This window comes from Platichthys flesus, chromosome 24 (genome assembly GCF_949316205.1).
Source record: "Platichthys flesus chromosome 24, fPlaFle2.1, whole genome shotgun sequence".
Lineage (NCBI taxonomy): Eukaryota > Metazoa > Chordata > Actinopteri > Pleuronectiformes > Pleuronectidae > Platichthys > Platichthys flesus.
The window spans coordinates 13444844-13472633 of NC_084968.1; the positions used below are offsets into that span (position 1 = coordinate 13444844).

General features: G+C 46.6%; 1 protein-coding gene and 1 long non-coding RNA gene across 2 annotated transcripts in view; one reads left to right on the plus strand and one right to left on the minus strand.

The window, feature by feature from the left end:
• The window catches only part of LOC133949680 (uncharacterized), a 90971-nt gene that overhangs the window by 53985 nt on the left and 9196 nt on the right, over positions 1–27790 (plus strand). The window contains exon 4 of the long non-coding RNA XR_009920166.1: positions 14706–14783. This is a non-coding gene — a long non-coding RNA (uncharacterized LOC133949680). The remainder of the gene's footprint in view (positions 1–14705; positions 14784–27790) is intronic.
• LOC133949632 (cytochrome P450 26B1) lies at positions 1061–27788 on the minus strand. The gene is made up of 7 exons (XM_062383564.1): positions 26541–27788; positions 12121–12345; positions 4130–4248; positions 3867–4023; positions 3471–3626; positions 1701–1982; positions 1061–1478 (listed from the first exon to the last, which is right to left on the minus strand). The coding sequence occupies exons 1-7, from the start codon at positions 26742–26744 to the stop codon at positions 1086–1088; spliced, it is 1536 nt and encodes a 511-aa protein (XP_062239548.1). The 5' UTR covers positions 26745–27788; the 3' UTR covers positions 1061–1085.

Genomic DNA, 27790 nt, shown 5'->3' on the forward strand with positions numbered 1-27790 from the left:
CGATGTGGAAAAATGGGTTTGCAGTTTCTTTTGAGTGCAGTTTGTATTTCGTCCAAAATTTAAGAAGACCACCCTCTTCTCCTCTGTACTGCAAACTCAACTGCTCTCCTCAGTAAGAGGCCATAAATAACCGTTCTGCTGGTTTCTCACCCTTTTATGCGTTAGGTGAGTTTGTGAGAAACCAGCAGGCAACAATCGTTGAACAACAAATTTCCACTTGCATTGAATGTTGTGTGTTCTGCCGCTAAAGTAATTCAGCCACGATCTCTCCTACCTCAGATTTCTAATCACAGAAGTTTCTTCCACTGCCTGAACTGATGATAAATCAGTTATTAGCTCGACTCGCTGCTGACAACCTGCTTCCCAATGTTCTGTGACCCTTCAGATGGCATCTTGGAAGCTAGTAGAAAACAAATTTGATTTTTGACTTTGATACGAAAACACCTAAAACATTTTTTCCCAGTCCAGTTAAATCTCGGTGGCACCATGAAGAAGTCTGACCGGAGAATTAACCGACTTGGACTCGAACTTGAACTTTCAGTCTATAGATCCACATTTTACCCTGCAAGATACCACTGAAACGGTTCATTGATTTTGATTAAGCACAAGCAAAAATGCTAAAACATAATTTTCTCTCATCCTATACCCTGTTTCATCCATCTCTCCGTCCTCCCACGACCGTCTTCTCTTTCTCCACCGTACTTCTCTCTCTCTCTCCCTTTGTGCACTACCCACATTCTCTTCTCAAATTATATTACATAGCTTTTTTTGTACATACATTTTGTTTGTATATTTATTTAAAAAAATACACAGAATAGAGCATAATTAAGAACTTTTTTTTGGCAGCTTCTTCCTTTCCCAGAGGAAAGTCCCGATCCTCATCTTCAGCTGTAACGAGAGACAAAGACCTCTGCTTTTCTTTTTAGTCTGAAAAAAGAAAACCTCCAACTCGGCAGAAAAAAGGTGGAGAAGAAAATATAACTCTGAAATTCCTTCTTTCCTTCCTTCCAACTTCTCCCTCAAGATCTCATCGATCACTCACCCCCCACCCCCCGCCCCACGCCCACTCGTCAACTCGCCGCCCTTCAAACTGTTGCTCCGAGCAGCTCTTCTGTCTTGGCCATGATTTCGTTCTGGTTGGAGTCCAGGCCGTAGAACTTGACCTTCAGCCCGTCGACCGGGTGGACCACGGGTACCGTGACCACGCGGGGGAACTGCCGGGTGGCCAGCTCGAAGCGGCTGGTGCTGGCCAGCTCGATGGCGAGGATGCGGAGGAAGAGGGTGGCGAGCTGCTTGCCCAGACAGGACCGGGTGCCACCTCCGAACGGCAGGTAGTGGAAGCGTCCCTCTTTGTCCTCTCCCCGCTCCTGGCTGAAGCGGTCGGGGTCAAACGCGTCCACGTCTTTAAAGACCGCGGACGTGTCATGGGTGTCCCGGATGCTGTACATCACGCTCCAGCCTTTGGGAATCTGGACACCCTGGAGACAAAAGACAGACAAGTGTGAGCTTTCACTGCCGCACATTTACTTTTAAGGTCGGCAGGGTCTTTTCCCAATTTGGGACTAGAACCAGTGAGTTAGTGTGCCGTCAGCCTGAAGAGGGAAACAAAGCTGAAAACACCAAATTTTCAAAGAACGTCATTGAGCATGAGGAAGTAGAAGTGCTGGAGATATGAATGAATCGTCCTCAGTCTCACTCACGTCAAGCTCGAAGGTTTGCATGGCGGTCCGGTAGGCCCCTGACACGGGCGTGTACAGTCTCAGCACCTCCTTGATCACACAGTCCAGGTACTTGAGGCTCACGATGGTGTCCAGCCTCAGCTCCCCGGGGCACAGGCAGCCATTCTGGAGGAGGCCCCTGGTCCTCAGCTCCTCCCTCAGCCGCTCCAGGACGGCAGGGTGGCGGAGGAGCTGCATGATGAGGGAGGTGCTGGCGCTGGCGGTGGTGGCAAAGGCAGCAAAGATCAGTTCAATGGTCGACTCCTGAGGGATAATGGAGAGGTGGGATGGTGCATCAGTGCATTTGTTCATTCTGAAAGGTCTCATTGTCCTGATTGCCCCTTGGAGGTCCTGAGCCCCGGGGAGGGAACAATAGTTTAACTTCTTGAACGCAATGTTCTTACATTTATTTAACTCTTCTCTATTAGGGTTTTGGAAGAGTTTCACTTTTGCCATTCACTATTTGACCAGAGTGGAGTAAAGCCCCTTAAAAGTTTAATTCTAGCGTGAGCACCAGGATCCTCTGAGTGCCTTTCTGCACAGAGGGCACATGAGTTGATTTGTATTCACTTTGTGGTGAAGCCAATTGGATTCTCCCTCAGCTTCTGATGTCTGGAGATCTGAATCCAGATGGTAGTTTTGTCTACTGGAAAATGGGGGTGGATATTTGCCAAATGCACAGCTACAGCCATTATTACTGTTTTAAAGGTCATAGCAATAAAATATAATAGATTTTGTAATTGTATAAAAGGGAATTTGTGACCCTCCGTGTAAGAGAATTGTCAGTTGTCGTATTTGAAGTAATTCTGTTAATCAACCTGGGAACTCGTCAAACTTTAGGTGCAACATTGGGAACAACAACCAAACCAAATACTTCATAAAAGTATGTTATCTTTTACTTCCTGAAAAGTACTGTGTTTGGAAATGTGAAGAGTTTGTCCAGTAACAACATCGAGACCTCCTCCCCGGGCTCGGCAGCACGACTCTCATTAAAAACCTCTCATTTGCCCTCGTCTGTGTCAAAACACGTCTCTGCCTCAGCCCACATGTGTCTGTTATATGTGCACGTCAGAAAACTGCAGTGGAGTGCTCCAGCCTGGGCCTCAGCGACAGGGGCTCCCCAGTTCACTTAGTGTGTGTATTTATATACAGTATATATGTGTGTGTGTGTGAGTGTGTGTGTGTGTGTGTGAGAGAGTGTGTGTGTACAGGAGGCCTCTTTCAGACCCCTAGCAGGGGGAGTGTTGACTTATTTTTGGCCCTGGACTTAACCCAGAAACCACAGTGAGCAAGCGAGACGCAGAGAGAGTTGAGTTTCCACAGAATTCCTCTGAATTACTTTAATAGGTAAATAGTGGGTGTGCCTGTCCGTGTGTGTGTCTGTGTGTGTGAGTGTGTGTGTTTTTACTGTTAACATCTGCCAATGGGCATCAGCTCGGCTTCCCTGCTGTCACATTTACATAAAGATGTGTATCAGAAGTCACTAGTTCACACATTCTATGATCCCGAAATGATTTCTTGGAGAAATAATGATCACTGTTGTTTTTGTGCGTGTGTGTGTGTGTGTGTGTCTGTGTGTGTCTGTGTGCGTGTCCGTGTCCAGACAGGTTCTCTCAGGCAGCACTTCACTAGGTAAACACTGAGCATGTGTGCATATGTGCGACAGTTTCTGCACAGTATGTGTTAACGCTCCCACGCCTGATTCTCCGGTACGTCTGGCTCGCCAGGTGTGTAGTTGCGTTGGTGTGTTACCTTCAGCTCCTGCATGGTGAGCTCGGTGCCGTTCTCTTTGGCGCTCTCCATCAGGACGTCCAGCGCGTCGCTGTAGTCCTTCCCCTGCGAGCACAGCGGCTTCTCCCTGATGGCCTTCTCAATGCTTTTCTGCAGCGTGTCTCGTGCACGGATTCCCTGGGAACACACACGAGAGAAGGTTGACTGACAGTGACTCACAACTCACACTCATCCTGTTGGCTTTGGATTGATTTGTTCAGAATATGCTGTATGCAAGAAGCACCTCATAGCATGTTGAAAGCTTTGAGCATAATGTGATCTTTAAATCGTTTTTAAAGGAATAAGGAGCGATGTGATAAAACCGACACCTCTGCAGAAACGTGACTTTGAAGTAGAGATGATATCAAGCACACATACCTTCCTGTAGCCGCTAAACGGCAGATCTATGGGCAGACTGAACAGGTTGTCGACAAAGTCTTGAAACGTGGAGAACAGATGCCTCATCTCCTCCTCCGACACCCTGAAGCCCAGCAGCACCCTCACCGCCATGGTGAACGACAGCCTCTGGCTCTCCCTGCGGACAGACGACCAATCAGTTGCATCCAGGAAACACACTTACACGTTCAAACAAACCCTTTGTCACCCAGACGTCCCCTCATGAGGTCCCCCTCCCTGTGTACCTGTAGACGTTGATGGGCTCGGGATTGGAGCTCCACACCCGGAGGCTCTCCTGGATGACCTGCTGGATTTTGGGGAGGTAGGACTCCAGGGCCTCGTGGCTGAACACTTTGGCGAACACCTGGAGAGACAGAAGAGTGGCAGCATGAGGACGAGGAACGCAGACCCACTTCGGTTCTCGACACAAACGCCCACAGAGAAAGATCAGACGCAGCGATTTCCCTTAAATGCTCATCGATTACACCAGTTGGCAGGCGGACGAGGAATCAGGGATTTGTTTGTGCAAGTCGATGAGGAGGATCAGGTGCTGATATGAAACCTCCTGTAGAGCGTCACTCTCAGGGTGTGTGAGCAGACGGCAGCCGTTTGTTATCTCCACCACAGAGTGCAAGTGTTTCCTCATCGTCTTTTTTATCTTTTTTCCTAAGAATACAAATTTGATTTCATCCTATTGTGCTTGTACATTTCTTTCAGCCGTGCAGCTCTTTCTTTTTCCCGTCACCTCTCTTCTACATCCCCTCTACCGCTCTTTTGAGCTAAACCGACAGAAGGTGTGTCTGTTCTTATTCATTGTCTGTGATGCTCAGTCTGTTCTAAAAAAAAACAGATTCTCCCCCGTCTCCTCCGTCCTCGCAGAGACTTATACATTGGGTTTTCCCCTGTAGTCAGCAAAACCAGAATGACAGGCAGAAAAGAGCAAGAGAACGAGAGAGAGAGAGAGATGGGGAGGGGGGGGAGGGGTAGTCAAGTCTTTCCTGGCTGCTCGTAGTATTTCTTAGTATGAATCAGTCACCAGTCGTCGTTGCTGTTTGGACAAATAACATTCCATCTGATCTAACCCCCAAAACTGTCCTTAAAACGGTCGTGGATTTGATTTAGACGTGGTGAAGGCAGGAGAGGAGAGAGAGAGAGAGAGAGAGAGAGAGAGAGAGAGAGCAGCCCGGGCTAGAATGAGCCTTTTATTATGTTTTAATAAGAATCAGTCGCTAACACTTAGCTTTATTTGGATAAATAACATTTGTGTGCGTTTAACCTTCCGAGCTTTCCCCCCCCCGAACGTAAGCGAGGACAGAGAATGACTGAAGGATCTCGGCTGCTTCTTCTCTGAAATGGCTACTGCCTCGGGGATGTTTTTTTGGAAACAGTTTTTCAGACCCTACAAGTCTGTCTTTCAGTTTATGGAACTCACCGAAAAACTCAAGTTATAGGTTTTACTCCATCGCAGCCGCGGCCGCTCCGTTAATCTCGATGGCACCGCAGCACATTGTGAAGCGAGCAGAGCGACTGGTGCACATGGTTTGAATTTTCCGCTCAATGAAGTGAGACTGGAACATTTGAACAAGCAAATTTTTTATATTAGCGAAAGAAATACCGTCTAATGATAAGTCGGCCGGTCGATCTCGGGCAGCTAGGCACTGGTTCAACGTTTTGGTCCTTTGGAGATGATCTAATGACACTTTGTGACTTTTAAAAACTTTTAAAACCACAGCTTTGAAATGAATTTAATGGTGAAGCAGAGGATCATGGGCAATATCCAGCATTTTGTTTAAAAGCACTTCAGCGCTTGGATGCAGAGCTAACAGTATAATCCCCACGTGAGGCTGCAGAGGGCGCTGTTGCTCTGTAAAAGTTACATAGAGTTGCTTTAACTCGTGCCTACTTTGTTTGTACTCACTACCGTACTACAAACGACATTTCGCAACTCAATAAAAAATGTTTTTTAAATCAGCGTTCATCGAGAATCCAGCGTCTCCTGGTTCTGCGGCTTCTAAACCAGACACACGAGCACAGCAAGTGACTTTATTGTGCGTTCAGAGTGTATTTTCCGAGTGTTCACACGTTGGAAGAACATGTTGATGAAGACGGACGTGTTCGTGCTTCTCTTCACCGACACACGATGGAAGCTGAGAGGAAAGAGAAGCAGCTTCCAGTGGGATCTGAGCCCAGGCCAGCGAGGAGGGTACATGTGGTTATTGAGGTCGACGTCTCAGCCACCAAACCATCAGCTGGGCACTCGTGCTCTTTATTCTGTCGTCTACCTCATTTTCCTCTCATGTTCTTTCTCCTCTCTTGCCCTCTTCTCTCTCTCTCTCTCTCTCTCTCTCATTCCGCCAAACCCCCACTTCCCTCCCTCCGTCGCCCTGAGAATGAATGAACAATAGTCTACTGAGCCGCTGGCGTGTGCACGAGAGAACGTTGGTAACGTGTACGCACCTCGAGGGTACGTGTGTGTGTGTAATATGTACGTTGTGTGTGTCTGTGTGTTAGGGAGTGGTTAGTGTAGATCACAGGGCGCCCTAAGACGTTAGCAGCGCTACATTTCCTCTGCTGCCGCACCCTGGGGCCGCTGGTCCCAGATCAGATTACATGACCTGCTCTCCAACCCTGACCACAGAGGATTACACACAGAATCTGACCTCAGAACAGCCTGAGAGAGAAAAAACACTGGGGCTTGCTCCTTTTGTTTGTGCCGAGGGAGTTGGTGGACGAGTTGATGTCAGAGTAGAATCGTTTGATTAGTTATGGTTTGGACTAGGAGCCGGATTTAGACAAATGAGCATCATCAGCATCGTCTTCCTGTATTTAAAATTACATATAATATAACAAGGCTCCATATTCATTGGATATTGGCCCCAAATTTAAATATCGAGGTCATTTGATTAATCACTTTATCAATCGTTTAATCACGATGTCATTAAGTCATTTCCTGCAGCAGCCGCCTGAGTTTCATTCTTGTCTGATTCTCGTTCAGGAGGAATCAGTCGCGTGAGGATTTATCGTAATGAGCTCGAATCAGACCAAAGTGTTAATGGTTTCCACTTCAGCTCGATTGTGGATTTATCGCCAGGAGACTTAAAACCAGTCGAATGTGTTTTTATGGATAGAAATCACACAGACTGAAAAGGTGAGTGGGCAAAAATATATTCGTTAAGCCAAAGGAGGATTGTGTAACGCTGTGAAATTACCATTTAACCCGTCTGCACTGGATTATGTATAATTGGTCAATTTGGGTGAGTTGCCTACTTTGCTATTCCTATATACACACCCACTCAGACACACAGACACACACACACACAGACAATCACTGGTCCTTCAGTAGCTCAACCCTGCTACTCAGTGTGTGGGTCTGTGTGTGTGTGTGTGTGTGTGTGTGTGTGTGTGTGTGTGTGTGTGTGTGTGTGTGTGTGTGTGTGTGTGTGTGTGTGTGTGTGTGTGTGTGTGTGTGTGTGTGTGTGTGTGTGTGTGTGTGTGTGTGTGTGTGTGTGTGTGTGTGTGTGTGTGTGTGTGTGTGCGCGTGTGTGTGTGTGTGCGTGTGTGTGCAGGCGGACAGGAGGCCAAGTCTCAGAAAGGTAACTACAGGTCAGACCAATACTACGTACACACAGTATCTCCCTCCATGTTCTGGCTGCCAATCAAACACAGTTTTTTATCAGTGTCACTCTGGGACCTTCCAAGTGTGTGTGTGTGTGTGCATGATTGTTTAGTGCAACAGTCATTTTTGCTGCACCACAAAAACGTGACTGTCTTCTGTAGCCTGCAGCGCAAAGACACAGGTTTAAAGACTCACACACACACACACACACACACACGCTGTCCTGCACAGACTGCTAGACTCTTACACACACACACACACACACACACACTGATATAGTCACACACACACAGACACGGCCGTCCTAATAACGTCCATATGTCTTAAATTATGTGAAAGTGCTGCGAGCTGCTGGTTCCACAGACATGTAAAGACTCCTTTATTCTTCTCTCTGCCCTCCTTTCCCTCCTTCTCTCTCTCTCTCTCTCTCTCTCTCTCTCTCTCTCTCTCTCTCTCTCCCACTCTCTCTGCTCCCACCTCTTCCCGTCTCTCCCTGCCCCTTCATCTTTCCTTTTTTCTCTTTTATAAAAACTTGTTTTATTCCTGTTCTCTCTCGTTGAATCAGAATCGTTTCAGCTTTAGTTGAAGATTATTGTTCAAAAAGAAAAGTTAAAAACTCACATTATTTCAACTTGTGATTTATCTTTGAACGTATTGAAGTTAATGCACTAACTGGATTTCCTCTGTGACCGTTAACATCCGAGTCTTTTACGTCCACATGTGCTTTAAGAGCCTGAAGAACATGCAGTCTTTAGTTCAGTGCTTCAGTTTCCAGAGGTGGAAGCTACCAAACAGCTGTATTAACGTGCACATTTGCAGTATTGGCACTTAACTTTTAACTTTATCCATTAGAATTCAGATGTTACTCTCCAGTGTATCAAAGTTAACCTGCAGAATACAGATGTAAAGCACATGCAGAACATGAAACTGGACTTGATGCTTAATAACTTCTACTTTTAGTACCGGAGCACCACAGAATCGGACTCAAATGGAGTTGTGACCATGGTTTGAACTCTGAATCACTTTCCAGAGTTGAAAGTAAATAAACAGCTGTGGTAAAGTGAGGTTTCACTGTATTGGCCCTTTGCACATTGTACTTTCACTCCTGTAAACATGGAGTTTATCCCTAAGCTGCAGAATTAGGATTTATAGCACATGCACAACAATGAGCTCGAGTTGTGTATCGCAGAGGTATAATGTACATTTATGCCTTTTACATACGTGCAACGACTTTAAAAACCTTGCAGTGTCCTTAACTCTGCATAAACAGCCTTTTATACATATATAACTGCATTTAATACTTAATTATTTATCAAATTAAGATCAGAGAATACATAAGTACAATTTCTTTGCATGCATTTAATACTTTTATAGATTTCTGCATTGATGTACTGCTGCTAACACAACACCATTGCTCCGCTGGAATGGAAATATAGAAACGTAGGATTTCAATAGAAACTTTACTGTAACACTTAATTCATGCATCTTTTATGAGTAATTATTGTTTTGATAAAACTAAGAGGCAGGAAAAAGGGGGCTGAGGGATCTCAGTTAGAATTGGCAGTGCCCTCTACTGGTGATGAGCAGAAGCACAGGAGGCAGACACAGCATCACACACACACAGAGAAAGTAGAGAAGCATCTTCTATCAAAAACACACTTAGTTCTTGTTCAGAAGAAAACAAACAAACAGAAGAAAGAGTGAGAGAGAAATGAGAGAAAGGTTAAAGATTTCTCTTAATCCATTCTCCGTTTGTTTCTATCTCTCTCTCTCTCTCTCGAGTTTTCTCTGTCTCTGTTTCTCCTTCTCCCCTAAATTTAGAGATGGAGGGCAGTTTCCCGGAGAAAGAAAAACAAGGGGGAAGGAAAATGTGGAGCTGGCGGAGGGCAAACGGGGGAAGCAGAGAGGGCGAAACGAGGGGGAGGGAGGAATGAATAGAAGAGACAGATTGAGAGTTTTTGTCAGACGGTTGAAAATAAAGACCTGGCTGCCACTGTCAACACAGAGTCTGGATTCTCCTGCTGTTATTTCAGCCCAGAGCGACGTCTTTCCACCAGAGGTCAGGTGGAGCGTCGCTCTGTCCATTTATAGAGTCGCAGGAGATAAAGATAGATTCTCTAACCACAGCTCAGGGAAAGAAAGGTGATTTAAATCTGTTATCAATGCAGTACCACAGGAAATCGTGGGGGGGGGGCAGTGTAGCCAATAATATAATAAATATTATTGAAGAGTTGTGGAACGTTTTGAGAAGAGACTTTATGAGTTGCGAGGACATAATTCATCTCTTTCTTATGTTATCATTTGTTGTTGTCGGGAACTCTTAACTCTGCGCTGCCCCCTAGTGGCTGCTTTGCTTAACAGCCGTGCCAACGTACGAGATGTATGTAAATGTGTGAGCGGTGACGTTTGTTTACATCGCTTGAAGTCGACGTTGTCACTCAGTAAAAGTTCCATCATGTTGCTTTAAAGTTTTATCAGAATATTTGCCAGTTAGCTAAATGATTCTGCTGATCCAAGATGGACGATGGAGGAAGTTTCGGACCTCCATCTTCCCCGTAAAGGTCTCTAGCTCCTTCTGGGGCCTTCGGAGGAGTTCCTTTGTCAGATGGGATATGTACGAAGTCTCCTCCCGATGATAGGAGGTCAAGGAGGCGTCCTGATACAATGCCTGAACCACCTCCAGTGGCCAAAGTCAATGTAAACTTAAGGCAGTTTAATGTTTGCCCCCTCGACCTTGAATCTGACTCGTGTAAGAGTAGCATCCCAACTGGCACCTGTCGGAATGTGAGTCCGTGGAGTCCTCACAACGTGCTGGATAGACGTCTCCTATGCAGCAGCTCGTGTGTGATGTTGTTTTCAGTCCGCGGTGATGTGTAAAACCTGGCCGGCCCCGTTTGGCCCCTGCTCGGCCCCGTAGTGGAAAAGCAGGCTGCCGCGGCTCTTCCATGGAGTTAGTTTCCTAGCTTAACACGAGGTTATATGGAAACTGGCTGGCTCTGCTGATCCACCAAGAGCTAATGTGCTGTGTGTGTGAAGATTGTTTTTCCGTACAAAAACTACACACAGACACACACACAGACACACACACACAGGCAGGAGCAGTTCGGGTCCAGTGGGTCAGACAGTAAAACCAGTTGCTTTCTTTCTCCCAGTCGATGTTGTTTCACTTCTGTCTGTTGATTTAGTTTTATTACCCAGAAAACAGGAGGGAGAGCACTGCCAACACACAGACTCACACACAGACTCACACACACACACAGACACACACACAGTCTCACTGTTTGTTGACCTGTCTTAAAACTGACGTGCCTCTGATTCCACAACAACCACAGGATCAGTCTGAGGCTGCTGAGGTGCCTTTGAGCAAGACTGTAAACCTCATATTTGCAAAGGGATATTTATACCTGGCAGTGATGGGATGTAACTAAGTACATTTACTTTCTTACACTACTGTAAAGAACTTAGCAAGTCTTTACTGCAGAGAGGGATTCTGGGGCTTGAGTTACACCTGTCCTGCGCTTGGTTGTGGACGAGGACGCAGAGGAAATCAATGAATGTCTCTCAGCGTCTGTCTGTGTCTGAGGGGAGAGCAGGGAATGTTCAGGTGCGTGCACACATATGCTTTTGCGTACATATATTGTGTGTGTGTGTGTGTGTGTGTGTGTGTGTGTGTGTGTGTGTCGGGCCCCCACAGAAAGCCCCTCTTTGTGCCGTGTCGGAGGCAGCCTTCCATAATCAGGGGTCATTACATGAGGTTAGTGCCGGGGGTCTCCGGGGAGCGCAGAGAGGATCAGAGCCCAGATTAGACCCAGCCAACCCCTCGCCATCCCGGGGCAACGGGGCAACGAAACCCGACCCCACCTCCGAAGATCCCCCCCCCCACCTTTCCTACCCCACGTTATCCCCCCCAACCCCTTCCTCCCCCCCGTGCAATGGTGGATCCGGAGAGAGAAAACGAGACACTTGATTTACAGGAAAACACACCAGACCCTGCTTTGTTCTTCTCATCCTGAGCCTTTTGTGTGTGTTTGTGTGTATGCACATCAGCCATTTGTGTGTGTTTGTGTATATACATGTGTGTTTGTTGGAGAGGGAGAGAGAGAGGGAGAGAGAGAGAGGAAGGTATGTGCCCCCGGGGGATAAGGGGATAATCGGAGGGAGAGGTAAGTGGCTGATTACCTGAAATGGTCCTGGCACTGAAAAGACAGAGAGAGAGAGAGAGAGAGAGAGAGAGAGAGAGGAGATGAGAGAGAGAGAGAGATGAGAGAGAGAGAGAGAGAGAGAGAGAGAGAGAGAGAGAGAGAGAGAGAGAGAGAGAGAGAGAGAGAGAGAGAGAGAGAGAGAGAGAGAGAGAGAGAGAGAGCGAGAGAGCGAGAGAGAACAAGAAAAGGAGGGGAAGCGAGAGGATGGACGGAGGAGAGAGGGAGCGAAAAGAGAGAACGTGATAGAAAGAGGAAAATGGATAGAGTCAGGGAGGAATCACGCACTGTGTCAATGTGTGAATGTTTTTAAATCAGTCAATTTGCTTTGACCTGAGCTTCAGCTCGATGTTTGTATCACACATCTTCCTCATCGCACACACACAGTTTTGTGTAGATGTGTCCGTGCGTGTGTACCGACCTTCCTCCTCTTCCGGTGGATGTCCCCGATGCTGTTGGCCAGCGAGTTGGGTCCCAGCAGCGTGGACGTGCTCTGGGGCCAGTCCACCGTCACCAGCGTGTGCTCGCCCATCAGCACCTTGCGGATGTTGTCGGCGCCCGTCACCCGGATCAGGGGCCGGCCCAGGAGATGGGTCTTGAACACGTTGCCGTATTTCTGTCTCCGCGACGCGTGGAAGCCCGAACCCTGGAGGGACGGACAGAGAGGGGACGGGGGGGGGGGGGGGGGGTGTTAGGATCATGGATCATCAGTCAAATATCGACAAATCTACAATCAAGCCGTGTTTGTTCGCTTATTTCATTTTTAAGAAGATTCATTTTGGAGAAGGCAGGGAAACATAAAGGTATCAAGCTACTTTTATAAGTTAATCCATCTCGAGGCGTCTGAAATACACGTGAAACTTTAAACCTGGAATTCCCTTTGGATGGAAGTTGTTTTAAACGATGTTCGGTAGAAGAAAAACCCTCGACCAAAAGAAACTGCTGATGTTGGAGTTTCCCTTCGTGGTCGGGGCCGTGCCGGAGAGGGTGTGAGAAAACATTATTCTGAGGAAATACCCAAACACTCCTCCAGTTGACGGAGATCCCCGTCACTCATCTGCTGGTGCAGCCTAATTGAATTTAAACCTGAGGGACGTTCACTTCCAGGAGAAGCCCTGAAGATGCAGATGGAACTTCTTTGCAGACGCGAGCAGAAAAAGCTCCTGAAGCTCTGAAATGTTCCTCCTCCCGGTCGGAGCGATTCTTACGACTCATTTTTATGCTCGCCATTAATTTGAGCCTCGAGGATCTGACCTTGACTCGCGCTTTGATCTTCAGACCTAAAAGCTCCGAGTAAGTATTTCTTCTCTCTGTGGTTTGGGGCCCAAACAGAGCATTTCTGACGAGCCCCCCCCCCCCCCCCCCCCACCACGCACCAAGCTACTGATGTTTCCCTCGTCTGGGTTTTTTCGGAGCAGCAGAGTAAACTGAAGGAGAAGCGATGCACCACAGATGTTCAAGGAGCCGGTGAACATCAGGTTAATTCAATGAAAAGTCACATCGGTGACGGAGGTCAAAGGTTCTCACAACATTTACCAGTGAATGAAATCTCTGATCCAAACACACGAATGAAAGAAGCTCTTCATGTTCATATCCACAACTAACAGGTTTATTGGACTGAGGAACAACTGGACACTTTCAGAAGCTCAGAGTTCAAAGTTAATGACCTTTTTAATGCTGTTCTACAGATTAGAAATCAGATTTTGAGCCATTAAGTCCTGAAGCATCACAACAACGAGCTTCCAGGTGCAAATATTCAAAAATCTGCTTCTCAGGCTTTGAGATTTGACCAAACGTTCTCCCCACATTTCCCCTTCTCCCTCCTGCAGCAGCCAGAGGAGGCCGGCAGCCGGTTCGCTCCCCGCCCCGGAGTCCGAGCCGCCCGGCTGTCAGCAGCCCCCAGAGGACCGGAGCTGGAGTCAGTTAGCGAGCTGACCTGAGTTCAGCTTTGACGCTGACCTCTAAACGGTCCGGGTCACGGCAGAGCGAGAAGGAGCCGACCCCAGAACTGTAAATGGGCTGTTTGAGTGAAAAGAATATATATCAGCCCGAGGGCAGCGTACCGCGATCCACACACACATGCACACTCACACGTGCACAGTCACACATGCACACTGATACACACCAAGTCCTGAAGACAAACACATTACTCATGTGCCAGCACACACTCGTAGACTTGTGCATACAGTAAACGCACACATGCATGTACGCATTAACACACTCAGAGGCCGAATGTGGTCAGGCATGTTCTCACACACACACACACACACACAAACATACGCACACACACAAACAGACACACACTCCAAATTCACAAAACCTATAAAAATAAATGTGGAAAGCAAACAAACACGCAGGGGCCTAACTGCAAATATCCGTGACAACACTAACTGGTTTGACCCCAGTTTACTCCTGGGGAAAGAGATATGTACGAATGTGAGGCACACACACACAGACACACACACATATTCATACACACACGGGTAACATGTGTAAACACACGGGCCAGAGGAGCCGTGCTATTGGGTGCTGTAAAAAAAATGTTTGGTCTGACATTTATGTAAGAGTAAGATATATTTCACTTGTGAGCACATCACCGTGTGTGTGTGTGTGTGTGTGTGTGTGTGTGTGTGTGTGTGACTGTGTGTGTGTGTTTGTGTGCCAGCTAAGCACATGTGTGTTTTCAGTTTTGTACAGTATGAGTTTTCACCTTTCAGCGAGCTAATTTTAGAGCGTAGTTTGTTTCCTGTTTGAGACACACCTCTCGCATGTCTCTGTTTGTGTGTGTGTGTCTCTGTGTGTGTGTGTGTGTGTGTGTCTCTCTCTTTGTGTGTGTGTTTGTGTCTCTGGTTCAATGTGTGATTAACGTCCTGCATTTAAGCCCTGAAACCTTTAATACGCTCAAATCAGAAACTTAAAGTGGTGTAAAGCAGTAATATTCGATTTTAAAGATGGGACTTCTTGTTTATCTTTGACGTCGTCCTTCTGTCTCTTCGTGTCTTACAGTGTGAAGACAAACACAACATCTACACTTCATGAGTCCACGGGACAGACGTCCACTCTGAAGGACACGTGACTGCAGAGGTAGGTGCTCTCTCCGACCCGGGTTCACCTACGTCCATTATGGAGGATTCCTCACGTCAGGGTTAACGATGTTGAACCTTTATGAGTTTAGACCCCGACCTTTGCCAATGCTTGTGTTTTAGTTGTGTAGTTATAACGACAACATGTTGTGAAATGGTAGCTCTCTTGTGCGTCGTGTAGCATAATCCAGGTTTGTGGCAGCAAAACGTGAAAGATCACATTTTAATCTGCGTTCAATCTTCATCAGCAGCAGTTCAAAAAAACACCTTTTCAACTACAAACAACAGACGCCAGGTCAGTAGCCGCTCGGCTCTCGTCAGTAGCCGCTCATCTCTTCCTCCCTCACTTCTTAAAGTTTCTCTCCGTGTGAACTCGACTCTAATCGAGCACAGCTGCGTCTTCCTCCGCTCGCTGCTTGATGTCGCTTTGAAAACTCCTGATTGCCAGACGCCTTTTATAGATGTAAAATGCTGCTAATTAGCCCCCCCCATCCCCCCCCGCCCACACACACCTTTGTAGCACCGCGCTCCTGAGGTGTCGACATTATTTTGTCTGCAACGTGTGTTTTAGTAGATTTCAGTGTTTTTCTATGAGATGCACATGTCGCTGCAATGCATTGTGGTCCTGCTCGCGTGGTCGTAAAAAACTCAGTCGTGGTCATTTCTCCGATTCCGTTGATTTCAGCTGATTTCAGTTTCTTCTTCTCTCCCTGTTTGGTCGTCTGGACACAAACTGTTGACCCGGACTGTTTTCACAGCTCCTGTACACTTCCTCTTTTTACTGTGGCATGCAAACACACACTCTCACACACACACACACACAGACACACATTAACACACGCACCAGGTCGCCGGCTGGCCTCTGGAGCCCTCAGGGTGTGTATGTGTATGTGTGTGTGTTAGAGTGGGGTTGTTTTCCAAGCTACATTTTGCTGCCACATGGATGTAGAGTGGTTTAGTATGTCTGCCTGGCAGGCCTTCAGACACACACACAATCACACACACAAACACACACACACACACACATTTTGAAGGGAGTTCCTCAGGCAGCCAGACAAGGCTCCCTTTCACACTCCTGAGATACAACATCAGATTGGGTCGATTGTGTACTTTCTTTGGTTTGTGTGTGTGTATGTGGTCAGGTAAGTACACAATGTGTGTATCTCTTTCCATTCTGTCCATCTTCTTTTCACAGACACACACACACAAAAAAGTTTTCATCTGTCATGCTCCCTGCATGAACACAGCATTGTGTGTGTGTCTGTCTGTGTGTGTGCATGTGCGTGCCGAGGGGTGTGGTCTGGATGACATTTAGCTTAAAAGGTGAGAAGTGTACACCCACCCCCCCCCTCCCCCAATCCTGGCAAAAACACACAAACACACAGACACACACACACAGACACAGAGCGATCATGGAAAAGTTGTGATGTAATGACGCCACACTTCTCTTGCAGAAGAACACGTACATAACCACATACGGGACCACGGCGCACACACACACACACACACACACACACACACACACACACACACACACACACACACACAAACACACAGACACACTAGCACTTGTAGACGTCGCCGGCGAGACGCAGGCGTCACAGCTTCACACTGATTGCCGAACACTGAAACACACTTTCCTTCACCGTAAACACTCGCTCGGTTCTCGCACACAAAAAAAAACTCTAACCAAAATTGCTACCACAACATTACGGCTGATTTTACCGCTGAGGTCACCGGCGACAAACTCTGATGTGAGCTGAAAACCATAAAGAGGTTTCTCTTGATGATGGAGGGCAGAAAGTTTAGAGCTTTTTTCTTCTTGTGGACATGTGACCTAGCGACTGAGAGACGTACAAGGCGGCTGCGGAGGCGCCAAACCTGGTGTGTGTGTGTGTGTGTGTGTGTGTGTGTGTGTGTGTGTGTGTGTGTGTGTGTGTGTGTGTGTGTGTGTGTGTGTGTGTGTGTGTGTGTGTGTGTGTGTGTGTGTGTGTGTGTGTGTGTGTGAAGGGAAACATCAGGCAGGCGTCGGTAGCTTCAGATGTGTTGATATCACTTGAACATTGTAGTAACACACGTGTGAAGCAGGACTCGCTGGTTTGTTGTTAAGCCTGTGTGTGAAGTTTGTGCGTCTTATAAATCACTTTATGAAACAATAAATCAACGCGTAATTGTTAATCTCATTTAAATGTATATTATTGTATTAATATAAATTGCTATTGTATTTTATATAATTTCTTATGAAATAATTTATAAATTACAGGAATTTGTTTCGTTTTTTCCGTCTCAGTTTCAACAATATGATATAAACCTCTTCAAATGTGCAAATTGATAATGAAACTATTCAAATCTTTACACCTTGACCTTTAAAACTTTATAATTCAAGTTTTAAATACACGTCCTCATTCGTGTTCTTTCTCCGAGCACCAAGTCAAACTCGAAGCAGGAAAATTCACGGCCGACGAGAAGAAACCTTCAAACAACTCCACACGTCCTCGCTTCTCATCCGGTTTGTCATAGCAAACGCACAACTACACTCGACTAACTTTGTAAAACACATTCCCTCTGCCGATCGTCCACATTGAGGTCGGCAGTGACGCAGCTACACCGACTTGTTTTCATATCAGATATAAATCAGTGCTCGGCTGCAAGATCAGACTCCTGGTTAACTCAGGATACGTCAGGGTCAAAGGTCATGTGGATAGAAGAGATCGTTCCTTAAGTACAGAGCTCTCACTTCAGTGTGTGTGTGTCTGTGTGTGTGTGTCTAGCGTCTGTACAGGGTCGCACTTGTAACGCACGTCTTCAGTTCCTACAGAGTCTCTTTTATATTTTCTGAACAGAGATTTATCAGATATGTTACAAGAACCTCAATAAAGGGGTGAGAGAGAGGGCGGGGGAGGTGGGGGGAGGGTTTGTCGAGGATTTTCCACACATGCAATCCAAACACACACACACACACACACACCTTTCACTGCACATTCACACACTCAAAGTCCCTGACCAACGTCAACACAATCACAGAACATCTTCAAAAATCTCCCTGTCTCGCTTGTTCTTTCTGTTTCTCTACAAACACACACCTCTCTCTCTCTCTCTCTCACTCTCTCACACACACACACACACACACACACACACTCAGTGTCCGAGCAGAGCTAGCTAGCGTGTCGACCATGCTAAAAATACCCCGTCTGTTCTGTTGGGGTTGGCCTGGGGGCGAACCTGGGCCCGGGCTTATAAATGTCCTCTTTGTAGCGCAGTGGAAATGTCCAACAAATGACTCTTTTATTAGGGCAAGACAAAAAAACACAGCTAATTATGTTTACTCAGATCAACGCCGCGGCTCCACCGGCACACACAGACACACACACGGCAAGCTCTGGGGGGACAGTGTGTGTGTGCACGTGTGTGTGTGTGTGTGTGTGTGTGAGTGTGGAGGAGAGAGAGTTTAAATGCAGAGCAGCTTTAAAACTATGAAAATATTGGGGTGATGCTAAGTGGAGGCCTGACAGAAACTAGCAGATCACTCAGTGGAGCTCACTCCTCCACTAACGCCCAACAGGTCCCTTAAAAACAAAGAAGCTCATTGGTCGGTTGGTCTGTTGAATGTTAACGTAGGAAACTTAAATATAATAAATATAATAACATAATAAACTGATGATGGTGCAGGTGAAGTTCAGAAATAAAGGTTCTTAAAATGAAAAGTGAAAAACGAAGCGGCGTCAGTGGAGAAGAGGAACGAAAGAGAGGAAACAAGGTCAAAGGCTGTGAGGGAATTCCTTCTTTCTTTTCAGCTGTCAGTCATTCAGCCGCTGCCAGAGATACCAAGGAACCAGTGTGTGTGTCTGTGTGTGTGTCTGATTGTGTGTTTGAATGGTGCGACAGGTCCTCGACTTGACAATGGACCCCGTCCCTTTGCGGTCACGCCATCACATCAGAGAGACGGAGAGAGCAGGAGAAAGAGAAGGAATGAGAGGAGGGCAAGAAGAGGGAAGGACAGGAAGGAGGCGAAGGAAAGGAGGGAAGGAAAGAGAAGGAGGGGAGGAAGAGAGATGGAGAATGGTAGTGAGGTACCGAGGAAGAGAAAGTGTGAAGGATGGAAGGCGCCAGAGACCGAGCGGGGGAAAGCGAGCGCAGAGCGTGGCGGAGGAGGCGGAGAGATGGCTTTGAAAAAAAAAAAAAAGAACGGATTAACGAGAAAGGGCTTCGGATAGTTCAGCCAAGAAACGGAGAGAATAGAGAGAGAGGGAGAGAGAGCGGGAGAGACGGAGAGAGAGAGGGTTGGCCCCTGACCCGAGGACATTATAGAAAGGGAGATTATGGTTGTTCAAAACTCTCTAAGCACTCACCCCGGGACCCCAGCTAATACCCTGACACACACAGACACACACACACACACACACACACACACACACATTCACACTCAACACAACACTTGTGTGGTGATATTCAAGCATTTTCTTATTGTCAACAAATGATTTAGTCTTTTTTGTTTATTAATCCACCGGTGAAAATAGTCCTTAGATTGATGGATACGATTGATAAGATAAAATACGTTGTGATAGGACAGATATTGAAGATAGTTTAATGGACGGATAGATACATCCAGCAGCTCATATGACAAATAGAAAGAAAGCTAGCTTGCGTATAAACCTAAGAAATATGTGTAATTTACAGAATATAAACAAAAAACAAATATAAACATGGAAATATATGAAAACAAACATACAAATCAATACAAAATTACATTGGCCAGATGTTGACAGAGATTTTTGGGCCTTTTTTTATTTAAAGTTCGATCGGACGCTGCTTTTGGAGCCAGAGTCTCTTCAGCAGTGATCGTAGACGTGGTGTGGAGGCTGATCAATGCAGTCGACCAGTTCCCGGTCCCATTACGTGATTAATGGTTGGATTATTGCTGGTTTTAGATTTCGTGCAACGTGTTGACAGTAAGAAAAAAACGAAAGCGTAACTTCAACCTGGAGCTTTTGAGCCGTTACACAACTCTGTCTTTTAGCAGAGGGCTCGGTTCTCGGCCCAGGACAGGAGTCCTGGACGAGGGAGCAGTGTGTTCCCGGGGTGAATGAAGGGGCAAGAGAGACGGCTGCCAGTACCTCCTGCTAATCGGAACAAGAGGAGGAAGAGGAGGAGGAGGACTAGAAGGATGGAGGGAAATAAGAAGAGGCATGAAGGGATGCTTCTATAAAAAAAAATGTTATTCTTGTGATTAACACCCTCGCCAGGGGTCGCACAGAAAGCACTGTGGTTATAAATGTATATATATGTAGGGGATCGGGTGGGGTGGGGGGGGGGGGGCGGACCACCCTGTCTCGCCAGTACGATCTGCCCCTGCTCCTTCCTGCAAGTTTTACCTTCAATCCTCCCAGTAAAACTTAATATTCATAATTTCTGATTGTGTGAAAGTGAGAAGATAGGATGACGGAGGGAGGAGAAGGAGGAGAAAAGACAAGATAGAGGAAAGGAGCCATAAAAAAAATATGGTGACAGACGAAGAAGCGGTAAAATCAAACAACGACCCGGAGCAGGACGTAAAAGGTAAAAAAATCTTCTTCTCCTTCTCGAACCAGAAGAACGAAAACACGGGCGAGCACTTTATATTCTATCAATAAATGAAATCTGACCGAGAGCGATGAGCAAGAAGAGATGGAACAAAGAAGAGAAGAGTCCTCAGAGGTTCAAGGGTCCTGCCTTGAATGTTAACACCGCTACACACACACAGACACAAACACACACATAGAGGGGCTGCCCCTTGTTGCCCGCCCAATGAACTATGTATCTCTCACCCAACAAAAACACACTTGCCAGATCCCGGCCACAAGAAAGCGAGAGAGAGAAAGAAAGAGTTAATCAGGATCGTAACTTGATCCGTGTGAGCTCACAAACTTCTGTGCACTTCTACAAACTCTATATGTGTGCGTCTGCTGCATGTTATATGTCTCTGTGTGCGTCTACTCAGAGTCTTTCCATTTACTGTGTGTGTGTGTGTGTGTGTGTGAGTGTGTATGTGTGTGTGTGTCGGGACTGTGTAACCGCAGCTATGCAGCACACAGCGGGCTGGACCACAGTAATGGAACCTAGTATAGATGAAGCCACCAGGCCGTACAATCCCTGCTCTGTCTGAGCTGGTTAAAGGAACAATCCGCCTGAAACACAGAGAGATCCCACATGTGCTTTAAAAACTCCAGGGTCCCCCCCCCCCCCCCCCCCCCCCCCCCCTTCGCTCGGCCGTCTTTAATCTGACAAACCGCTGCAGCGTATAACGATGGTGTACGTTATTTCTCAGCCGCGGGGGGGTGGTCGCTCGCCAGGAGCTTTTGCCATTGTCGACTTTAAGATACACGTCATCCGAGGCTACGGTAACGAGACGCTAACGCTAACTAGAGCTAGCTGTAGAGGCAAAAAGACATGGTAGAAATAGATAATGTTGCTAACTCTCGTGATTCTACGTTATATTAAAGAGTTACGACATGACAGCTCCCACAAAGTGAAGCCAATTCATTCTTATCGCCCCCTGGTGGCTGGCTGCATTGTAGATCAATTCCTCCTCCATGTTAGCAGCTGGGACCAAGTGGTTTTAGGTCAAACTTGCCCATGTTGCAATTCGAGTTTTAAAAACCAGAGCAGAAACGTGTTACTCTGATTATTTTCCCAGTTTGGTGACAGATGTTAAAGTCGTGTTTGTTTCCCCCCCGAGCTTTATAAAGCTGTAAACTACAATTTGACAAGTTAACAGTGTAAACAATGTGCATTGTGTTTTAAAACCAATCAGATGTGAGCTGAAAAAGTTCATATATCAGGTTTGATGCCTGACTGGCGACAAAAATAGAGATTCCATATGTTCCGCTTTAATGAATGTGTTTTAAATGCAAAAAGGAACTTTCTACCGCTAATGTATCTACCACAAAACTTTCATTTTGCAAGGTTATGAATATTGCAGTAAAAGCTCGTTCAAATGAAAGGTTCTCGTAAATACACGACTGTACTTAAAGGACGTGCACAGAGAAGAGATCAAAGGATCCTAAGTATAGAAATAATTACCTGAGGTCAACTCTTCACTGCCAGAGTATGTCGCTTGTAAAATGTGCGTCGAGAAGAAGAAGAAGAAGAAGAAGTAGAGAGCGGGACAGGTGTAGAAGAAGAAGTGGAGAAAGAGAGGGGGGAGGGAGGGTGGGAGACAGACAGAGAGAGAGAGAGAGAGAGAGAGAGGCAGAGAGAGAGAGAGCTGTCATCACTGTGTGTGATGAGAGAGTGTTTGGTTTGCAGGACTGTTATTACTCTGCCCACCATCATTTTCACTTCATCACTGCAGAACAGACAGAGACGAGAGGACAGGCTGGCAGACAGGAGGACAACGCATTAGTGTGTGTCTGTAGTGTGTGTGTGTGTGTGTCTACAGTGTGAGTTGATGCCAAAGTTTGTTGACCTGCTAAAAGCTAAATTTGACGAATCATTAAAGCAAGAGACATTCACACCTTCTGCATAGACATCCTGTTTGTGTCTGAGTGTGTGTGTGTGTGTGTGTGTGTCTGTGTCTCCAGGTTCAGTCTTTTACAAACTGGAGTCACACAAACACACTGTAAAGTCCTGCGTCTCAGTGCCATGTCTTCATTTCCTCTGGTCTGACCCAGATTCAGTCGTGGCCTGTCTGCATTGTGCGTGTGTGTTTGCGTGTATAGGGTAGCATAGTTGTGTATCTGTCATTGTGTGTGTGAGTATGAGCTATCAGCACCGGACCAGGAGAAACCATAGAGGAGCAGATAGATTTCTCTGGGAGACTGGGAACAGCATCAGCGGACGTCTTGAGACCGCGTGTCCATATCGATTCCGTCAAGCGAAGGAAACTCGGCTCGGTGGCGCCCGCGACTGACCGATAAATGAATTCATTGGAAGTCGGGAGAACTTTATCTCCCAGAATCCTTAGCGCTCAATATTTCAAACGCACGCACTGTTTTTCAATTTTTGGGGGGTTTTCATCTTGACAAGATAATGAGTTTAACAATCTTGCGTGAGGATGCTGCACTTTGGCGACCCCAAGTGGCCGTCAGAGAAAAATGCTGAGAAGGTGACAGAGTTCATTACCCAGAAGTCCTGTCACGTTACTTCAGTGACCAGCGTTAGTGACTTAAAATCCACATTTCACTTATCTTGTTTCGCTTTGTTTGTCCTTTCTACTTTTTTTAACTGCTTGTTTCTATATCCGACAAGTCTGCATCCATTAATATATATAATGCGATTTTTATTTTTATTGTAATATAACAGGAAATATATGAGAAATAGAAACAAAAGACATTAACTTAAATTTACTGGAATTAACCCCCAAGAAACATTGAAACAAACACAAATCTATATTTTTCTAAAGTGAGTTTTTTTCCGGTATAGTTTGTTCAAAATAAATTCGTAGGACATGTTCAGAGCCGTGAGAACATAACCGTGAGTAATAATTCTGATCAAAGCCTCCTACATTAATATTTTTCTGCGTAAATCGTGTATATTTTTAATGAAGCTAGGCATCAAACTGTTGTCTATAACCTCATAGTTCATATGCACGGCCATATTGTGTGAACACCTCTATGGGAAACATATTATCTGCATGTGTACTGTAGCTGCATTGAGTCTGCGTCAGTAGCGCTTGTGTGATCAAATTCGGTACACACAAAAATCTGCACCATGTAGTTCCTGACTCCATGGATGTGTGTTTGTGTGTGTGTGTGTGTGTGTGTGTAGCGCTCCTGCTTGGCACCATCACCTCTGAAAGCTTCAGCTTCTAATGGGAGCAGACAGGTCTTTGGCAGAACGACCTCAGAACTATTTCTAACTGCAGATTGCTTTAAAATGGACCCGTCGCAAAAAAGCTGCTGCCGCCGTGTGTGTGGAGGTAAAAATATACTGTATGTGCACATGTGGGGTGGAAGTGTGTGTTTATGTAGGGAATCTGGAGGAGATGTTATGTTAAAGGGAGACGAGGAGAGTGGGTGAAAGCAAAAAGAGGTAAACACGAATTATGAAACGTGAACAAGGCGCTCCAGAAAAAAAAGGGATTTTCTTGCAAATTCTGTGTCCAAAGAAATTCGATGCAGCTACAGTTGCCTCGTGAAACACACACTCCCACAAGTCCCCTGTGTTTAGATATTATACATGATCACATATCGGTTGTTGCCTGATGCGATTAACCTTCAGAATATTATCGTATCGTCAAGATCGGATCTGTTGAGCTGTGTAGACAGTTTAGTCTCACGCCTCTCGTTGTGTCGTCTTCCAGCTGTTTGCAATGAGTGAAAAGCTGCTCAGCAACACAACAGATGCAGTAACAAAGCAGCTACACAACCCGATGTGTCCGTCAGGTCATGGTGGAGACCAAACATGGAGCTAAAAGACAGCAAATACTGGGCTTATCATCCTCAGAGGATCATCATCATGATGCTTTTGGCCAATAGAAATGAATGATGATCTGTCAGTGATGTTTTCCATCGCCCCCAAGTGGCCAAAAATAATCATTCAGACAAAAGAATGGGGATTTTTGACTTTTATCGCTAAACTGAATTGTCTCTATCCATTGTCATGGTGTTTCAACTGATCAACAGTCAGTCTTGTGAAGTGAAGTGCGCAGTTTGTTCTTCATCAAAACCATTTTGCTTTAAAAACCCAACACAACTCTCGCTTCATTTCCTGAACTTAATCAGAGGCTGTTGGACACGTTCATTAACTTTTCCCTCAAAGAAGACGAGGAGCAGATCTGACGCGTCGTCTCTGTAACAGTCGAGCGACCACGAGCTGAGACATTAAACAGCATCTGCTGGCCTCAGATCTGCCTCTCTGTCTCTGTCACTTTCCCACAGATGATCAGGCTGCAGCTCTGTATCTCTGCCTCGCTTCTGTTTTTCATTTCTTTCTCCTGCGACAATTGAAATCAACTTCGTGTGGAGGTCTTGATTTCATCTGAGGAGGCTTTCACAGCTTGTTTGATCCAGAACTTGAGTTTGGACTTTTTGGACCAATCACAGGAAGTAGAGACAGAATTAAACAATAGAAGAGGAAGCAGCTGCCGTCTTCACCTCCGACGATATCATGTTTAAATCAGTGTGGACAACTGTAGTACTGTGGAGTACTGTGGAGTACTGTGGAGTACTATACTGTGGAGTACTGCGCCTGAATGTGCTGATGCTGCTAGTAACACCACCATAATATTTCCATGGCAATCAAATGAAGTGTTTAGTTCATTTTCATCACGATGTACGACAGAATTCTTTAGTCCATAGTTTACAATGTGACACCAAACCTCTGATCCTTTAAATGAGGATGAACCAATCAGAGCTGCTCCTGCTGCGGGGCCTCCACTCAGCTGGTGGGGACATTTGTTCCTCATAAGCACAGACTCTTTATTTCTCCGTCTGACTGACACCGCCTCCGCCCCCACGCGCCATAAACTTGGCCCCGGTCCTCGGTTGCATTCCTGGAACGCGTCTCGCGCGGTGTCAGATGTAACGGAGAGGAGCACCGCGAGTTCAAGCCCCGCACGCGGCCAACGTGCCTCTGCTCGTCAGGCTCCAGCTTCACCACCGCCCACCTTTCCCCCTCCCCCTCGACCCCACCCCCATCCCTCCCCCTCTCTCTCTCTCTCCCTCTCCCTCTCTCTCTCTTCTCCGGGTGTCCTCCAGCCCCCTGGTCCTCTCTGCTCCTGGGAGCCGTCAGTCCGCGCTGCTCAGGAGCTGCAGCCACTTTCCTCCCTCAGCTGATAAAAACTCTCCCACCACTTTCACGCCTCCTCCTCCTGCGCGTGAGCGACCAGTGACCTTCATCCTCCTCGCGGATCAGGAGCGAGCGATGGATCAGTTCAACAGGGTCTGGCTCAAAAGTGAAGCATCTCGTGAATAAATGATTAATATCCCTTCATGAAAAAAAGTTACTCATCGTCTGATGCGTGTCACAGGATACTCCCGCTTTATTCTGCAAGCGCCTGTCAGTCAACAGCCGGGGGGGGGAGGGGTCGTGTTATTGAATTATTTGTGAGACGCGCAGCGCTGGTGCGTGTTTTCTGGACGCAGCCGAGAAGTAACCACAGGAGGAGAAGCGTGAGGAGGAGGGTGAAGATGAGCAGAATCCGAGTTGTGCACTTTACCCTCCACTTAACCCTTCACCGCTTTACGCACAAACCCTCGCGTCTCTGCGTAAAGTTCATCCAGACCCAGGAGCGAGAGGCGCACCGGTGTGGTTCCTCTCTGAGCCAGTTATAAGTTCACTCAAGACTCGTGTTCTAAGGAACAGCGAACATCTGACTTGTGATATGAGCAGATTGAACTTTGCGCATCATGACTTTTTAAAATTACAATCCAATAAAGGCATAAAAGAGAATGTTTAGAATGTGTTTAGTTTGTGGAGGGGAGGGGGGGGAGGTAGAGATCAGTTTATGTAGGAAAATGTGTAAAAAGTTTCATATTTATAGTTCAAATACTCTCTAGGACTCAATATCAATATTATCTCTCTGTGCCATTGCGCACCACCTCCTCAGAAACTTGATATTACAGACGGAGTTCCGTTAAAGCAGCGCACACAGAGAAGCCATGAAGAAGTAATGAATGAACTTGGAGTATAAACGCCACAGAAAAATAAGAATAAATCATAAAAAAAACAAGTTTGGAAAGTTAACAAATTAAAGAAGTGAATCAGACTGAGTCCATCAGTCGCAGATAAAGTTCCACCCTGACCCGGAGTCCCCCTCCCCGCCCCGGGCAGCGCTTACCTGCAGGAGCCAGTGGCAGGTCTCTCCGATGAAGGGGAAGCCCATGGATCCCTTCGGCATGGGCAGCTTGCAGTTTTTATCCCGCGTCGCCGTCCATCTGAGCTGCCACAGCTGCTGCGACACGGCGAGGAGCAGGGCCATGGACACCAGGCAGGCGGCCAGGGTGGCCAGAGCCGACACGAGGTCGAAGCTGTCGAACAGCATCGTGATGGAGAAGCCCGGTGCGTCTCTCTGGAACTCGGGACGTCTGCTCACAAAGCTGCAGGAAGCTTTTCCAATTTCTGGAAAAGATCAGGATCCTTGGGACGATTTAAAAAAAGTTGGACGCTTAAAAGTTAGTTTGTTTTTTTGTGCGTAAAAGCGCAGCGCTCCTTCACGCGCTCCAACGCGCTCTGCAAGTCACAAGAAGCGGCTGTGTGTTTCTCAGAATGAATGAACTGAGGGCTTTTTCTCCTTCAGACGCACTGGAGCTCCAGTTTTTAGGGAAACAGTCACAAAGTGGCGTTTCTGTGCGTAAAGGATGAAGAGGAACGTGTCGCCTGAGCAGTGGATGTGCCACAGGTGAGCAGCGCGGCCCCGGAGCTGCAGGATCACACCTCAGCTCGTGCGGAGTGAAGAAACACAACCACTGGTTTTAATGCTTTAAGGATCTGGAGTCTCTCGAGGCTCGGGACTGTCCTGGTGTTTGGAATCTCATGTTTGGTCTCGGTTGTGGGTCAGGGACCTAAAGATGAAGAAGTCTGGAACTTGGAGACTCGTGTCAAACCCTCGAGGTGATGAAACGCACGTTTATGTCAAAACGCCGGGACACGTGGAAAAAGTCGAGTCCTGGAGCTGATGAGGACTAAAGTTTGTGAAAACTTCTCGAGGGATGAAGTGGAAAGACTTTCTTAGAAGAGAAGAAAGAGAGAGATTGAAAAGTGAACGAAAACTCTTCAAGGAATCGCGTCTCTCTCAAACTCCCCCCAAAAAAACAGCAAAATCAAAGTTGAATTGCAGAAGTTTTAATCTCTGTGGAGGAAAGTGAAGAGAAGTTTTTAAGATCCGTGCAGGAGTGGAAAGGTGCGCGTGCAGAGAGATGCTCAGGAGCCTCCGTCCTTCTTCTCCTTCTCTTACTTTCTGTCGTCCACTCTTTTCTCTGTGTACCTTTCTGTTTCTGAGCTGCTCTCTCTCTCCCTCTCTCTCTCTCGCTCTCTCTCTGCTGGCTGCCCATACACTCCAATATGTGTGTGTGTGCGCGTGTGTGTGAG

Excerpts from the sequence above, each read along its gene's own strand:
- LOC133949632 (XM_062383564.1), bottom strand. The coding sequence starts at position 26,744 with ATGCTGTTCGACAGCTTCGACCTCGTGTCGGCTCTGGCCACCCTGGCC. Across the intron at positions 3,627-3,866 it reads CGTTTAGCGGCTACAGGAAG|GGAATCCGTGCACGAGACAC; the intron begins GTATGTGTGCTT and ends GTGTGTTCCCAG. Across the intron at positions 1,479-1,700 it reads TGCAAACCTTCGAGCTTGAC|GGTGTCCAGATTCCCAAAGG; the intron begins GTGAGTGAGACT and ends TTTTGTCTCCAG.